Source organism: Nannospalax galili, unplaced genomic scaffold (genome assembly GCF_000622305.1).
Source record: "Nannospalax galili isolate Female #2095 unplaced genomic scaffold, S.galili_v1.0 scaffold601, whole genome shotgun sequence".
In the NCBI taxonomy this organism is placed as follows: domain Eukaryota; kingdom Metazoa; phylum Chordata; class Mammalia; order Rodentia; family Spalacidae; genus Nannospalax; species Nannospalax galili.
Genome location: NW_008345690.1, coordinates 844,146 through 861,390, shown reverse-complemented (window position 1 = coordinate 861,390; position 17,245 = coordinate 844,146). Strand labels below are relative to the sequence as shown.

The 17,245-nt window shown below is 38.5% G+C and overlaps 1 protein-coding gene across 2 annotated transcripts; it reads left to right on the top strand.

The window, feature by feature from the left end:
• The first annotated feature begins 174 nt into the window (after positions 1-174).
• Smndc1 (survival motor neuron domain containing 1) lies at positions 175-12,731 on the top strand. 2 transcript variants are annotated; one of them, XM_008841765.3, is made up of 6 exons: positions 175-371; positions 1,500-1,619; positions 6,743-6,885; positions 7,455-7,616; positions 10,367-10,520; positions 11,506-12,731. In XM_008841765.3, the coding sequence occupies exons 2-6, from the start codon at positions 1,500-1,502 to the stop codon at positions 11,641-11,643; spliced, it is 717 nt and encodes a 238-aa protein (XP_008839987.1). In that variant the 5' UTR covers positions 175-371; the 3' UTR covers positions 11,644-12,731. The 2 variants fall into 2 exon arrangements, with proteins under 2 accessions (XP_008839987.1, XP_017655763.1); XM_017800274.2 differs by lacking the exon at positions 175-371 and adding an exon at positions 646-753.
• Positions 12,732-17,245: the final 4,514 nt, after the last annotated feature.

Sequence of the window (17,245 nt, the reverse complement as noted above, 5' to 3'; positions counted from 1 at the left end):
CCCCAAGCGGAACTGACGTAAATGAACGTCTCCTCTGTGCCTGGCGCATCCCAGTGACGCCATTTCCTGCCTATCAGGCCACGCCCACTCCGTCGCGCAGCCGCGGAGAACCAGGACTGCTTAGAGGGCGCCAGGAGCCACGTGACTCGAGCGACACAACGCGAGAGTTGTTATATCTCGCGAGACCTCACTTGCCTTGTCTTCCTTTTCCCGGTGTCCGGCTTTTCTCCCCTCCCCCTCGCCGTGGACGGAGTTTTTCCTTTTCCTACCGAGTCGCCTTGTGGTCGCGGGGATTTTCCCTCCTGAAGCTGCTCCTGCTGTCGCTTTTGTCCCGACCCCTTCCCGCCGTCCCATCCCCACCCCTACTCAAGGTAACGAGCCCCCGAGGCCTTGGCCTCGAGTTGAAACGGAGGCCTGAGGCCAAGTAGCCAGCCTCGCAGGGCGGTCCCGGCGCGGGCTGCGGCGTCGGAGGCCGGACTCCTCCCCGCCCAGCTTTACGGCCCTGGCCTGTGGGGGCTTCGGCGCCGCGGCGGCCTGCGTGGCATCCCGGGAGCCCGTCGGGGCGGGTGGAGACGGCCGCTCCGGGCCCGCGGATTCCCTGGAAGCTGATGTTTTCAGTTTCCTGGACTGAAAAGGTCTGGCGCCGCGGCGGCCTGCGTGGCATCCCGGGAGCCCGTCGGGGCGGGTGGAGACGGCCGCTCCGGGCCGCGGATTCCCTGGAAGCTGATGTTTTCAGTTTCCTGGTCTGAAAAGGTCTACAGAATTAGAGCGGGCTTGGGCTTGCTGGGTGACGGGGAGGGGAGCCACCTGGCTTGTCTGAGCCTTTTTCAGAGGCTTCCTGTGGACTGGAGGGAAGTGCTTAAGGGGACCCGTGAGTTTGGTTGCACGTTGAGGGTTTATCTGTATCGCATTTTCACGAAATTGTGCGGGATTTGGCAATAGCCCATTTCTTAGTATACCTACATAAGGAGAGTATCTCAATTAAAATGCATCACAATTGCCTGTTTAAGTGACAGAGTGAACAATTTCTGTTCAGAACAGTCGCTTTCAGTTGAATTGTTCTTCAGAGATAATTTGTGCTAAAAACATTTTTTAAATTTAGCTTTAGAAGTTCGTGCTCATCTCCCCCCCTCACCGGTTTTGAGTTTTCCAGCACGCTAGTGCTTTTTAAAAATTATTTTTAGGTTCACAGCACCGTTTATTATTGAGCCGCAGACTGCCTTCTATAATAGGGGTTAAAAGAAAATCATAAACTTCCCCCTTTTCTTATATTATGATTTACGGTCTTTTCTGTAGAATTTGGCATGTTTGTAATCTTAAGAATGTTGCTTTGAAGTTTTTTGGACTGAAGTCTAAAGTAAGTAAAAGTAATGGTGATGAATAAAACGTTCATGTTGATGATAAGACGTTCTGAACAAAAGTGGTTAAGTCAGGTGGGCTCATTTAGGGAAATATTTTTGTAGTTTGATATTTGATTCTCACCTTTTTCGTTTCCCTAGATGTCAGAGGATCTAGCAAAGCAGTTGGCGAGCTACAAAGCTCAGCTACAGCAAGTGGAAGCTGCTCTGTCAGGAAATGGAGACAATGAAGATCTGCTGAAACTGAAGAAGGATTTACAAGTAAGTGCAGGTGGATGTTAGAGCTAATGTTGTTTGAGAAGAGTATTTGCATTGTTCAAATGATTTTGTTGTTTAGAAGCACCCTTGGAAGAGGGTACCCCCTATCTGTATATATATGTACATGTGCATATGTACAGGCACTGAGGCTTCTAAATAAAGTTGCTTCCTCAATTTGTGTACATCAAAGTGAATAAAGCAATCACAGTTTTGTAAATCTTGTGTGTACTCATAGGATTTTAAATTACAAATTGACTTGAAAGTCATACTTTATCATGAAAAGAAACTTTGCAATGGAATATGCATATATTTTTAAAGGAAACAGTTCAAAAGGTAACACTATTAAGGGAGAAAAATAAACCTGATTAAGATTCTTTTTAGTGATGCAAGATTATTTGAAGATGAAGTCTGGCTTTTTTGTTTTTCAAAGCTATTAGGGTTTATACATTTTATTAAAAACATGTAAATATCTGAAGAGATTCATGCTGTCTAAATGATAAAAGGTGTTTGAGCTTAAGGCTAAGCTTTCTAGTTATTGACCCCCGTTGAAGCTGAATTGCTGTGAAAAGGAGATCTTAATTTGTCATGGGAGAGTTTAGGAAGTATGGAACTTCTAATAACTTATATTGGGGTTTCAAGACAAACCATCTTATGATAGTAAATCTCTGATGCTTCTCAGGACACTCGGTTAAGAAAAATAAAATTTGTAAATACTGTATATGTGAATTTTGATCTTAAGAACTTCCTTAAAATTGTGAACCCGACCTTTAAAAAGTTTCCAGGGTGTTTTGGTTGGATGAGTCTTTGTCTCATCTAAGCAGTCCTCTGTCTTCTTGATAGCCCTTAAATTAAAACTATTAAGTTTTGCCAGTTGTGGTGGCACATACCTTTAATTCCAGCACTTGGGAGACAAAGGGCAGTGGGTCACTATGAGTTTGCAGCCAGCATGGTCTACATATTGAGTTCCAGGCCAGCCAGACCTATAGAGTGAGACCCTGTCTCAAAAAAAGAAAAGAAAAAAAGCCCAAATGAAAAACCAGCCATTAAATTGTTGGCAGGCCAAAGCAGTTCATCAAGTAAAGGTGCATACTGCACAGGCCTGGTGACCTGAGTTTAATCCCAGAACCTTCCTAGAAGTTGGAAGGGGGAACCAACTCCACAACACATAACATGATGCACACAGATGGTGCCAATGAGCTTTAAAAAGAAAACTTAAGTTTTAGGGATTTTACAATTTGAAACAAAATTTATTTGAAAGGAGTTCTAGATTTAGTATTCTGGAACTTATTTGGGTGTAATTAAAATGAGTTCGACATTTTCAAATTCATATTCTAGGTTAACAATAAAGCCCAGTAGTATGTTTTTTAAAACATAGAAAATATGTGGGCTAATTTTACTTTGAACAAGTTCCTCCTTCAATGTATAGAAGACAGGTTGGTTGCATGATGCCAGTCAGTAAGGAAAGACTTGTTTGGGAAACAGTTTCTCCTAAGTCCTTGTGATCCAATGGTTGGTCCCTGCCTGCTCATTTGATTTTCTCAAAGTTACAAATGAAGTGACAAAACCAAACAGACCTGAGTGCTTATTGTAGGGCACCTGCTTTCTTCTTGCGGCAAGATGACCCATCTGACTTAAAAGCAGTCCTTTTCTTTGAAGAAAAAACATTGTGCACCTATGTTTTATATTTCGAATTGCTTCCTGGACAGTGGAAAGAGAGGTATATGTGGAACTGGTAGAGGGGGACTTGGAAGTGAAGTTAGAGCATTATTATCAGTCTTTTTAATGTTTCTAGAATACATTATTTTTAGGGTATGGGCTCCGCTGTCTTAATATGACCTGCTCTATAATGGAAAGTACTTCAGGGAGAAACCTTTGTGGTAGACAAAGGCTTACCAAGGTTTCAGTTAGTAATGACCTGGAGACTGGGGAAATAGTTCAGTAGTACAGTGCTTGCTTAGCACACATGAAGCCCTAGGTTCAATCCCCAGCACTGGAAAAAAAACCACCATCAGCAAAGCAATAATGACCTTGCAGTCATTTATATATAAAGCAGGCTCTTTTCTGTAGCTGTTTAGAACAGCACTGCCCAGTAGAAATTTTGTTGTGTGATGGTGAACATGTTTTGTATCTGCTGTTGAATGCCATAGCCACATAAAGCTATTGAATATTTGAAATATAGCTATGGTAACTGAGGAGCTGACTTTTAAATTTTACTTAAATATCCACAAGTGACTACATATTGGATGATGGAGATTTACAAGCTTAAATGCTAATACCTTAAAAAGAGACAATACAGAATATGTTATTTGACTAAAGTAATCAGTTTCTTCTCTTACTCCATTATGGGAAGAAGTCTGATTTTGGTTAGTAGATACAGTTTGAACTGAAAACAATTCTAAGATGGACATTGGTTTTTTTTTGTTTGTTTTGTTTTGTTTTGTTTTGTTTTTTGTCTTTTTGAGACAGTGTCTCCCTGTAGCCCCAGCCAGCCTGGAACTCACTCTGTAGACCTGGCTGAACTTGAACTCACAGAGATCTGCCTGCTTCTGCCTCTCAAGTGCTGGGATCAAAGGTGTGCACCACCATGCCCGGAGGAAATTGTCTCTTCAAAAATTACAAAAAGTACTTGAATATATGCTTCCGTGTAGTAATTGTTTGCACTGAGACTAGGGTATAGCTTCTGTTGGTCTGGATCTCCCCTCCACCTACTTTTCTGCTTTGGGGGACATATATATCTTGTACCATTAGTTTTTAAAGCCTACTTCTCATATTTGATAAAAAGTCTGCTTAAATTATTATTAAGCTTGTGACTTCTGCATTTTCTTTTTTTGGGTCATCATAATGACTTCTAATTCCTTGTGTTCATTTTTTCCAGTAAGGTTTCCACGTTTCTCTTCATTTATGTGTTGTCTTTCATATAGAATAATATTCCTTAGCAGGCAACAAATTAATTACTGAAGTCCTAACTGCCTTTTTTACTTGGAAGAAAAAGTAGGTATATTAAAATCCAGGCTAGCTAACTCATTAGCTCCCCAGGCAGTCTATAGTAATCACAAAAATAGTTTATTTATTAGGCTGTATTGCTGAATAAACTGGTTCTAAAGGAGGCAGGGGTCAAGTCACTTGTCTCATATATTACAGTGGCTCTCTACATCCCCGAAACGCCTTCCTTCAGTAAGCAGAGTGCTTGAGTGCACCCCCTTTGACCTGCTGATATATAGATCACAACACCTGATGCTTCCTGGAATTGCCGATTACTGTAACTGCTGCCCATCTGTCAATGAAGGAGCAGTTTCAGAACTCAGACTTGGGGGAGGAAAAGTAATTAATGGTATGTACCTTCAAGAACCCCCTCATCCATAGTTTTTCTAATATTTTGGTCCATATGCACATGTGAAGAAAGAAATTTAGAAGGTTCTTCATAATTTATTGGGAGGGACATGCAAAATCATGGCAAAGTTACAGGACATTATAAATACTCTGGTTGTTTATGAAAAGGGCCATTCCAGCCATTTCAGGACTCTGAAAATCAATAACATGCACAGCTTTTCAGGACTCTTTTCTTTGATGGAAGTGTATGTCCTTATGAATATGGTGGGAAAATGTTCTGTCATAAAGGAAAGAGTTCTAAATCTGAGACCTGTAGATGTAGAATTCATGTTGGTGCTTTAATAATTAAATGACCCCTAGAAGAATGTACAAGTAATTAATGATAAGGATTTTGTGGTCTCTTGAATGGATAGTTTCCTCTCCTTTTTATGTACTCTTATTATTTGAGGCTCTCCTGAATGATTTGCATAGAACTGTGTAATTAGAAAGTATTTGAGGGTTATAGGTGTAACCGTGGTAGGGCACTTGCCTGGTAAGCACAGGCCCTAGGTTCAGTCTCCAGTATTGCACAGTTAATTAATACAAAGTCATACTTCATCACCATTGACTTTCCAGAAGCAAAAAAACACAAGAAAGATGTCTATTTGGCAAAATTTAGAGATATTTTTGAATTATCAAGTAATAATCTCTTAGTTTTTTAAATTCACAAACTGACTTTTCTCCAAGTGCTTAATTTTTGTAAGGCCTAAATAGTTTTTCAGAAGTAGCCAGAAAGATTTAGAATCTTTAGGAAAGTGGTACTATTAACTTTGCTGGCTACGGAACCAGAACAGCTATTATGAAACCCCAGTGGGTGCCAGAAGAAACTACTCTTATTTTGCTAACACTTATCCGCACACATACAGTATGATGCTTTATGCAAGCGTGGGAAACACATATGCAGGTTCCTAGAAAATCAGACGGGGTGACACATCCAGATCTTCATTAGAGGAAGACTGAAGCAGACAGGTAACCTGTGCATCTGCCAGGTTTTTAGCCATCCCTGACACACCTTTGACTCAGTCTAATAAATGTAAGCCTGAATTAGAAAAACTGTTTGCTACACAGAGAAGCATTGCCTGCCTGTGTGAGTTACTTTTATTTTTTTCTTTTTAAACGAAGCTGTGCTACTGTGCTTGATAAAGAGGTATAGACTATTTTAAATCTAACTTGATTTGGCTTATTTGGGGTAAGATTTAAAATAACAAGAAAAATAACTGGTTTCTTACACATATGCCTGTAGTATTTTAGTAGAAGAAGTACATACAAGTAGGAACATTTTGTGTGATAACAAGACTACGTCCAGTGTTCTGGAGTCTTTGGGGAGGAGGTATCTTGGCTAGACAGTTGCTATGCCTGCCAAGCAGTGCCCTATACAACTATAATTGCATGAAATACACCTGGCAGTTGTAAAAACTGGTCTTGAATCAGTTTCAGTCTCTGTTTCTCATTGTAGAGATGATCTGTTCAGTCAGAATAGTCATTTAAGGGTAATACATGGTTGAAGCTCGTCTACCTGTATTTAAGTTGGAGGTGCTTATTTAGACTTAAATCATAGCTCCACTATGTAGCAGTATAAAAGGCTGTTCCTCAGTCTGCACATGGGGATGATAGCAGTATTCTTACTAGCATTATGAATTACACTGGTACTATACGTAACTGCTCTGTGGTGTGAGAACTGCTATTGAAAAGCCAAAGAAAGTAGTTGATAATAGTGAATTACAAAAATTACAATAGCATTTTGTTTTCTGTTTTAGGAAGTTATAGAATTAACCAAAGACCTTCTGTCAACTCAACCTTCAGAAACTCTTGCAAGTTCAGACAGTTTTGCTTCTCCTCAGCCTACTCACTCATGGAAAGTAGGGGACAAATGCATGGCAATCTGGAGTGAAGATGGACAGTAAGTGTAGAAAAACCCTCTTAACTATAACATGAATTAATAAAATACAATGGTAAGATGTTTTTATTCAGCTTGAACTACCCTGTTTTAATCTTTATGGGCAATGTGATTTGTAGAACTAGTTTAATTCTTGAGTATTTGCCATTAATACAGCTTAATTTTAGATTAAGTTTTGGGGAAGAATGGTTTGGATCCTAGAGGAAAAAAAAAATTGAATGGCTGTTTCTAAAACAGTCTAAATTGTTTTCTCCTCAAATTGAAAAGTGAATACTTCATAAATCTCATTTCTCCGAGTGCATACACTGAAATTAATTATTTAATAGTTTTTCACAAAGAGATTAAGTACATTGAGTAGATATATGTAAGAGATTTTCCTGGCAATATTTTAATTAAGACCTTTGATAGCAGGTGCCTAACTCCAAACCAGTTTTGTATTTTTGCCAAAGGGGCCCATTTAATTGCAGCAGTTTATTTTAGAGACATGTGATAATTGAATCACTGCAGTATAAGTCTTGTAGGCTGAGTACTAAATCTTTACTCACCTGCTTACAGCCATGATATCTTTACAGGTGTTATGAAGCGGAGATTGAGGAGATAGATGAAGAAAATGGCACCGCTGCAATCACCTTTGCTGGTTATGGCAATGCAGAAGTGACTCCGTTGTTGAATCTCAAGCCTGTAGAAGAAGGAAGGAAGGCCAAGGAGGACAGTGGCAACAAACCCATGTCAAAGTAAGTGGCTCTCTCTTCCCCTAAGACAGTTTCTCACTGTGTAGCACAGCATGGCTCGCAGTCCTCAGTTCTCTTGTCTCAGCCTTCTGAGTGCTCAGGTGTAACTGACTTTAACACATTCAGTTTTCCCCATTTGGGTGCTGGAGGTAGTCTGCAAAGGTAATCTGTGTAGGCTACATTGGCCCAGGGTTGTAATATTATTTGCTGTTGTTTAGCATAGGATCAGTATTGTATGTATATGTCTAGATTTAGGTAAAGTGGAGACATTTCAATGTGTACGTAGGCATTCAGGAAGTGTAGAGGATGCTGTGTACTAAGTGCATCTTACTATATTTTGTAAGCTAGGTCCTGAGGCTTAGCCACTGTGGAGGTCATCTTGGGCCTTGTTCCTGCTGAATATGTATCCAGATAAGAACAATCAAGGGAGTGTTCTTGAGCTCCAGATGTAGCTTAGTAGTAGAGAGCTTGCCTAGCCAGGTGTGTATTCCCAGTACCGCAAAGGGGGTGGGAGGGAAGAGCTTAAATAATCAAGTGGAAGTTGTGAAAGGACATTAACGATAATTCTAAGTGAACAAAGAAGAGGTACCATAGTCCTTGAGAAAATGACATCTGATACTTGAAACGAGAGTTAGCAAAGTAAAAAATGAAAGCACTGTGACCTACTGGTTATGTACATATTTGCCCCTGACTATGGCATTGAGCAAACTAACAACTGCCTCATCTATAAAATACTTGGAATAAAGTGTGTAACCGTTCTTAACATGTAGTCATAGCTTGGTACATGTTTATTTAAAAAAAGGTGTAGAGAAGTAGAGGTAACAAATTCTTATACTTAAAAGCTTGGGCCCGGAAGGTAGATAGTTCAACAGAAGAAGAGGTTAGCACCTGTTAGCCGCTGATCACATTGTAAATAGATAGGTTGTGATAATGCTGAGATTGGAGTTAAGAATGAGCCCTTAGGAGAGAGAAGACTATATGCTATGATCTAGGCATAAGCTATGATACGGTGACTTAAACCCAGAGAATAGCAGTGGCATAGAGAGTGCATTTTCAAAGATACTTATTTATGAGGCAGGATTAATAATGTTTTGGTTAACTTCATATTTGCCACCACTTTCTGTGTTTACGATTGATTTTTTTAAAGAATTTTCAAAATTTTAAGATGCTATCTAAGTGCTTGAATTTAGAAAATTTATATCATTTTTGAAGTAACATTTAAATATCCGGAATAAGAAAATAAGAGTGTAAAACTGTTTAATCTCTAGTTTTACTCTTCCGTGTTCAAAGCTGTACTTAGTTTCATAAAAATTACCTGGTACAGCAGAATCTAGATTTTTGCTGTGTCTCATCTTTTCTCTTGGGGTTAATAAGCAGAGATTTCTGGCAGTTTTAGACTTTGGTCCTGTTTCAGGAATCCTGGGTGTTTTGCTGCTTGTTGTTACTAAAGTTGTTACTAAGACTTTTTCAAGTTTCCTTTGTTGTGGCAGTCTTCCAATCTTGGTTAGATACTTTGTCTGCATTAAATCTCCCCTTCATATACATTTTCCAAATGTTGTATGTATTATCTGTATTTTTAGAAATTTATAAATTTGATGATTTTTTTGTGTGTGGGAGAGTATTGTGTTTGGATTGTTTTGGTTTTTATTTTATTTTTACTTTATGTGCATGCATGTATTGCCTGCATATAGGTAAGTGCACCCGTGTCGTGCAATGCCCGCGGAGGACAGAAGAGGCTGTGGATCCCCTGGAACTGGAGTTACAGACAGTTGTTAGCTGCCATGTGGGTGCTGGGATTCAAACCCAGGTCTTTCGCAGGAGCAGTCAGTGTTCTTAACTGCTGAGGCATCTCTTTTTTTTGTTGTCTTTTTTTTTGAGACCTGGTCTCATGTAGCTCAGGCTGACCTTGATTGAACTCAGTATGTAGCAGAGGCTCACCTTAAATTCCTGATCTTCCTGCCTATCTGCCAGGTGCTAGGATTATAGGCATGTACTATTAAGTATGTTGCTATTAATTTCCTAAAGCATAACTTGAAAAATGTATATAAAGGTCAAATAAAAGTCACAGTTGAAATATTTGATTTGCGTGTGTGATAGAATGCTGTATACACACAAGTTCTTGTTGTCATTCACTGCTGGGCATGGAATCCATGGTCTTGGAGTGCTAAACTAGTGTTTCACCACAGAACTGCATCCCCTCTTTTTTAAAAGAATGTTTCTGAGTACTCAGTGATTGTCATTATTTTGCTTTTGTTTAGTGTGTGTGTGTGTGTGTGTGTGTGTGTGTGTTCAAGTTTGAGTGTGCATGTACCACAATGAAGTCTGGAGGTCAAAGGACAACTTGCTGAAGTTGTTTCTCTCTACCATATGGATCCTGGGGATCAAACTCAGATTGTTAGGCTTGGCAGAAGCACCTTTACCCGAGGAGCCATCTTGTCCGTCCTGTTTTTCCTCTCTTTTCTTCTTTTTTTGATACAGGGTCTCATGTATCCTAGACTGGCCTTCAACTTGCTATGTAGCCAAAAATGACCTTGAACTTCTGATTCTCCTGTCTTTACCTAGGATTACAGGCATGCGACACCGTGACATCTGGTTTGGGGTATTGATTTTTTTTTTTTTAAAGTGAAAGTCGTATCATTAATAAACTAGTATGTGAGGGTTTTTGTTTTTTGGTGTTTTGTTTTTGCACTGTTACAAGGAAGTAACCTTTTAAATTTTAAGAGTTGACATTTAACTCTGGGTTTTCTACACAGAAAAGAAATGATTGCCCAGCAGCGTGAATATAAAAAGAAGAAAGCATTGAAAAAAGCACAGAGAATAAAAGAACTTGAGCAGGAAAGAGAGGATCAAAAAGTGAAATGGCAGCAATTCAACAACAGAGCTTATTCTAAAAACAAAAAAGGCCAGGTTGGTACTCTTTCATCACACTTTGTAAGTTTGAATATTCAACTATCATTAAGATAACTTTAAAATACAAAAAGATCTATGGGTTTTTCCAGATGATAGGATTTAACTAGTTCTTGATTCAGAATCCTTGTCAGTACTTATTAGCTACTGTTTGTAATAAAAACATTATGACTTTGTACCAGGAATTACAAAAATTTGTAGAAGCTTTTGGTGCCTTCAAACTTCTAGCTAATACACTGAACTGTCTGCTTTGTTAACATGTTTTTATGCTGGGCATCCATTTTTAAAAGCCTCCAGGTTCTCTTGGTGTGCTTTCCTTTCTAAGTGTGTTAGGTAGAAAGTAACTGGAACTCATTGCTGTTTTAGAATAAGGATAATATTTCACCCATAACTTGGATTTTCATTGCTATCAAGGTATCCACCATCTACACTGGTGGACATCGCTTCTAGAAAGTGATGCTTCCTTTTCATAGAGATGTCTGCTTTATGATTTACAAAGGGCAAGGGACTTTGAGACATCACAGCAGGTCTCACTATAAAATTCAGTACAGCCAGCACTATTTAAGGTCTGTTTATACCAAAATAGATAGCTCATACCTTAAATAGGAATGTGAAAGAAATGTGAATGAAAACCTTAAATTTTGAGACAATCCCAAGACAAGCTTTATGAGTATTAGCAGTATGGGATGGTATTCTCTTTTTTTTGTTGTTGTTGCCCCAGCTGCTATGGAACTCACTATGTAGACCAGGCTGGCCTTGAATTCAGAGAGATCCGCCTGCCTCTGCCTCACAAGTGCTGGGATTAAAGACCACCACACCCGATGGGATGGTATTTTCTGCAGCACACAAGTTAAAAGTTTTCCAGCATGAGACCACCTTACTAGCTACTTTAAATTGCAATGTACTTTCTATAAATATTGGAACTTGAATATATTTTAATAGTAAACGTTAATATCTCAGATGCTTTCAATTTTGTTTCCCCTAGGTGAAGAGGAGTATTTTTGCTTCACCTGAAAGTGTAACTGGCAAAGTTGGAGTAGGAACTTGTGGAATTGCGGACAAGCCTATGACACAGTATCAAGATACATCTAAATACAATGTCAGGCATTTGATGCCTCAGTAATCAAAAAAACTGTTGAATTTCATCTCTGCAGGGCTTTACATTTACCTTTTTATCCTTATATTTTTCTAAAGGTAAATTATTTGTTAGATGAGTAAGGAAAATACATTATTGTCATTGTTTGACTGCAGCAGAATGAAACTTGAAGAAATTACGTTTGATAACTGCAATTCATTCAACTTTTCATTACTACTTAAACAGTTCCCTCAGAATTTGTTGAACAAGGCAGGTTTTCTGGGTAAATGCTGCACAAATCAGCACTTAGATGACTTGTTGATCTTCAGGCCCCCACTTAACTGATAATATATAAAGACATTTTTAAGTCATAACTTGGAATTTTCAGATGCTTTGTACTTGACTCATTCTAACAGTTCATTGGAACATCAAGGCAAAACACCAACCTGATAAGGAGATCTTTTGTTGTTGTTTTCTCTGATTTTAAAAACTAGCCGTTGTCCAGACAAGCCCATGGTTCATTTATAAATGGCAAAGTTTATTTTTCCTTGAATAACTGTTTCCCCGGCCTACTAGGCCATCTCTTCTGTTGATCCACTTTTTTTTTTTGTCATTGAGTTTTAATTTGATGTAAAAACCGTGTTTGGCTGAGCCCCTTCTAAGGTGTTCATTGTTTGGTGTTTCCTCTTGTATTGTTTTTTCCTTTGTTGGTTTTTCAAATGGCAGTGATACCATTTTTTTGGATGTGTAATGTTTATATGGGAAAACAAAAGCTGATGTATAGCCCTGTATACAGTGTAGATACTATTTTTGTAAAAAAACAAAAAGGCTAAATTAATGAACAAGAGTACTGAATGTTTAATGATTAAAATTTTCTTGTATTTCTTGTGCATTAATCTGACCATAATTTCCCTGTATATTATGTTCATGTAGCTGAGTTTGTAATTTCTGTTAACTAGATCAAGTTGCCAACTTTAGTTGGTGTGAGCATCACAGTTATCCCAAGTGAGTTTAAGCCAAATACATGCATAGAAAAGGGCCTTCTGTTACTGGAAGAAGACAGTTTTTAGGATATGTGTTAATTTTGGTTTTGTATGTTTAACTTTTATTAAAATAAAGTGTTTTTAAAATCTTGAGGGTGTTTTAACAGAGGGGTGAGGTCTGTAGCTGCTGCCTTGGTGTAGTAAGCTACAAACTTGCACACGTGACTACCATGGAGGAGATGTTGAATCTGTAATAAAGGTTTCCATAAATCCTTCAGTATTCATTAGATGGAAGGAATTGAATCCTGAAGGACCAATGGTTGTGTATGGGATTGTTTGTAAATTAAATTATTCCACACGTTTTGTTAAACTGAAACTTTGTCAGTGATGAGAGTTGGAATTCTTTCTTTTCCCAGCACAGGAAGTTTTTGTTGTTGTTTTTCATGTAGGACAAAAAGAAAGGCAGAGATTGATAGATAAAGGTTTAGACTCAGGATGGAGCTCAGTGGTAGAGTCCTAATATGAGGGCTGGGAGGTATTAAAGCCTGAAAACTCAATAAAATTTTAAAGTAAAAATTCATCGTAGTATTGTTATAACAAGAATATACTAAGAGTTACAAAGAAGTCCTTTGAGTGAAAACACAGTAACTAGCAAGTAGCAAGACACTTGGTGTAATTGGGTGATCCCAGAAAATAGTTTGATACTGCCTTGGTGCTTGTATAGGCAGTTTTGTTGTAACTGAGACCATTCTTAAACAGTGGGCCTTCCTCTGTGTATTTTCCATGAGGATTTTGTCTTAGAAAATGAATAGCAGTGATCTTATAAAATTTGTTCTGAAAATAGGCATGTAGTATGAGATCAGTAGCTCTTGAGATCAAGATGTGGCTTTTGGAATATCTTAGTGTTGATGATGTTGGTATCTTTGGACTGAACTGAAGGTTAACGCTCTGGGGAAGATGAGTACCTATCAGTTTAATGCTAAAGTTGAAATGAAATAACCGTAAGTATTTTACAATATTTGAAATACAGTATTTGAAAATCAAATAGGAGCCCTGGCCTTAAAATGTTTGGATACAAAATTTAATGTAGTTTCCCTATGTCAAAAAGACTTGAAGTTGAAATGGTGACAAAGGGAAATAAAACACTACTTTTTAAGTAGGAATGTTTGCACATACCTTCTCAAAGCTTGATTTTACTTTTGAAGTTGACTAGTAGCCCAATAATTAGTAACCAAAAATATTAACAGAAATCAGTAGATGCTGTCCTAATGAACATGTAGATGTAGAGGCTTATAGAGCATATTACAAAAGCCAAGACTCTAGAACTAGATTGCTGTTTGAATCCTGGCTTACCACTTGTTAGCCAGTATGTGTAATTTCTCATTTTTCTCAGCTCTAGAGTGGAAATAATTGTTTCTTTAGGGTTTTAGAATTATTAGGTATAAAGAGGGACTGTCGCCAGGTGTGGTGGTGCATGCCTTTAATCGCAGAGGCAAGTGGAGTCTCTGAGTTTTGGGCCAGCCTGGTCTACACAGTGAATCCAGGCCACGTTGGGCTACAGGGAGACCCTGTCTCAAAAGACCAAAAATAAAAAATAAAGAGGGACTGTCTTACCTACCTGGCTGTCCAAATATGGTGAGCACTATAGAACTGTCCACCATTGACTGTGGAATGGCAGTGTTGACTGTAGTTGATTTCCTTTAAAGAATTGCTGTTCACTTTATATATAATACCCACAGCTTATGATTTGAAGCACCCAGTTAAAACTGCCATTGAAATGGCATCAAGTAAATCCTTGTAAAGGTTCTTAATTTCACATTAAGAATATAGTTCTTTGTTTTGAGACAGGGTCACCCTGTAGCATCAGCTGGCCTGGAACTCCCTGTGTAGGCCAGGCTGGCCTAGAGCTCACAGAGATCCATCAGCCTTTGCCTCCTGAGTGCTGGTATTAAAGGTGTGCATCACCACACTCAGCCAGATTATAGTTCTTAATGGGAAAGGGAGTAAAAGTTATAATAAAAAGCTTAATGCTGTTTAAAATTAAAGAACTCCTGGGTCTGGGTCCTATCCTAGACTTCCCAGGTCAATGTAAGTCTGCTATAAATGCCATAGCTGATTCTGGTGTGTGTTCTTAGCTGAGAACCATACTGTAGGTTAATGTATGAAACTTTGATTTCTGAAATGAAGAAAAATTACCTTTAGTGATAGCTTTATTAGTCTAATTATGAAAACTAGGCCTCAAAATTAAAATACATCAAATTACCCTAAATGCTTGTTTTTGTCTTAGTAAGGGTGTGTTCCAGTATGCTGTGGTTTTAATGTTGAGCGTTTCCCTTGAAAAACAAGGGCTGTCAATCAGGTAACAAAGGACAGGCGGGGTTTTTTTTTGGGGGGGGGTGAGTGTGAGAGAGAGGTGTCAGTAGGTTAGGAGTTTATAATTTACAATTAGACCTTTTAGAGGTGAAGAATACATTATATAAATTTGGCCAAGAATTTATTCAAAGATTGATTTGGCTTTTTGCCTAGCTTGGATATTAATTGAAATTAAAGAAGGTTGAAAAATCTGTTCAAACCAACAAAGTTTTTATATTTGCTTAAAATACTTACAGAAGTTGAACAAGTTTCTGCAGAATTTATTTGTATTAATAACTATGAAGCAGTCAGCATAAGTAGTAATTTATAAATTCAACAGTAAATGTAAACATTGTATCTAGGATTTGTTTTTCTTTTGGGGGGCATCTTTTTGATACAGAGTCTCCCTGTAGCCCCAGCTGTCCCTTGAATTCACAGAGATCTGCTTGCCTCTGCCTCCTGAGCGCTGGGATTAAAGGCGTGTACCACCATGCCCAACTATATCTAGGATTTTTGAGTTGCAAGTTAAACTGAATTTTTACTGCAGTGGAGAGGAAGAGCATAGCAGGTAGAGTACCAGGTAATTCTATAAACAAACAAAAAGCCAAAGTAATCAAACCCCTTTACTCTTTTTTTTAAAGAAGCATATATATTTGTGTGTGTAGATGTGTTAAGTGGTTCTGAAACTGGTATTGATGAGATGTGCTAAGAATGTTTGGTCTAGCCAAAAGAAACAAAGTTTTCATCTCCATGAGGTTTTTCAGTTGCCTTTTCAGTTTAAAGTATTTATAAAGGTGGTTCTTTTGTGGCTGTGAGTGCAGGTCTGAGAATTAACAGTGGGTCTGTAGTGGTTGGCACCTTAAAAACAGATTTTGGATACTTAACTCTTTTTAGTTCCAAAGCAATAAACACTGGTAGCTTGCTATTGTGCATCTTACCAGTTTATTTTATGAACTCTGTAAGTATAAGTCATTAGAATATTTAATTTTTGTTTCTCCAGTTAAGACTTAAAGATCTGTAGCTAAACTCAGGAAGCCAGGTTGGCCTTTTTTTTAAAAAACAGCTTAATTTCTCAACTTGGGGCCCAGAATCATGGCTATTATTTTGCTGGCTTGATTTCCCATTCTTGGTGAAACTGATTTGTGCTTGTCTCCCCCCCCCCCTCTTTCAAGGCCTGTGTTTACTTTAGCAAGATGCAGTTAATTAGTGACCTCAGAAAAACAATTCAGGCTTGGAGGAAACACTTTGGACTCCATATTCTGGGGACTCTAGAATTGAAGCCCAAGATCTGGAGCAAGGCTAGTCTTTAGTAGATGGTAACTGTCCATTTTCATGGCTCAGAAGTAGCAGGAAGGAGGAGTAAGTATTCCTTTGGTACTTTTGCCTGGACTTTGTTCCTCCAAAAACACCATTAGGTTTATTTAACATAACTTTCCAAGTATGATGAAGCTGCTCTTTTAAGATACAACTGGTCTTTCACATTTACCATCTTTTAATATATATATCAGAAATACTTTTATGACTTTTGTTTTGTGTCCTGGAGTGAACATCTGAAGTAACTCATTTATTTCCTTAGGAGTAGAGACTTTATAAGCATTCTTGATGGTGAAGAGTTACCTCTTCATAGAAGGAACAGAAGATAGTCCAAGTTGTCAGTTGGCAGGTTCCACTGTTCAGACCAGTGTATCATGTAGCCCCAATTGGTCTAAACTCACTATGTAGCAAAAGATGACCTTATACTTCTGATCTTCCTGCCTCCACCCCTCCAGTGCTGGGATTTACAGGCATACAGCATCAGTACCACTTTATGGGATGCTGGGGATCAAGCCAAGGACTTTGTACATGCTAGGTAAGCCATTTTACTAAGCTACATCCCCAGTCCAATTGGCAGTGTTTCAAGTATCATTTGAGCCATTGGTCATTTATGACCAAAAATGGATAAGACAATCAAGAAGTAAAATTGTCTGGAAGTATCTATCTTTTGAGCTGTAAACCATTAGCCAGTTTAAAAGAATGAGCAGAGCTTATGATACAGTTTAGTAGTAGAGCATTTACCTGGCACATGCAGTTTCAAAGGCTCAGCCCCTAGTATCATAAAAGATTTTTGGGGGAAGAAAAAAAAAAAAAAAGCCTATTGTTCAATCTGGTACATGGGCCAAGAAGATTTTTCTTTTCTTGCTGAGGTTAGCATTAAACTAGGGTATTCAGTTATGCAGTGGTGGTTATCAGTGTGTAATATGATCAGCCTCAGGTTGGGCTTTTAAAAAACCAGATAATCATTAAAGCTGGGCTGGAGAGATGGATCAGTGGTCAAG

Bases quoted from the DNA above. Each gene is read 5' to 3' on its own strand.
- Smndc1 (XM_017800274.2), top strand. From the start codon at position 727: ATGTTTTCAGTTTCCTGGTCTGAAAAG. The intron at 754-1,499 runs GTCTACAGAATT...TCGTTTCCCTAG, and splicing joins CAGTTTCCTGGTCTGAAAAG to ATGTCAGAGGATCTAGCAAA. The intron at 6,886-7,454 runs GTAAGTGTAGAA...ATATCTTTACAG, and splicing joins ATCTGGAGTGAAGATGGACA to GTGTTATGAAGCGGAGATTG.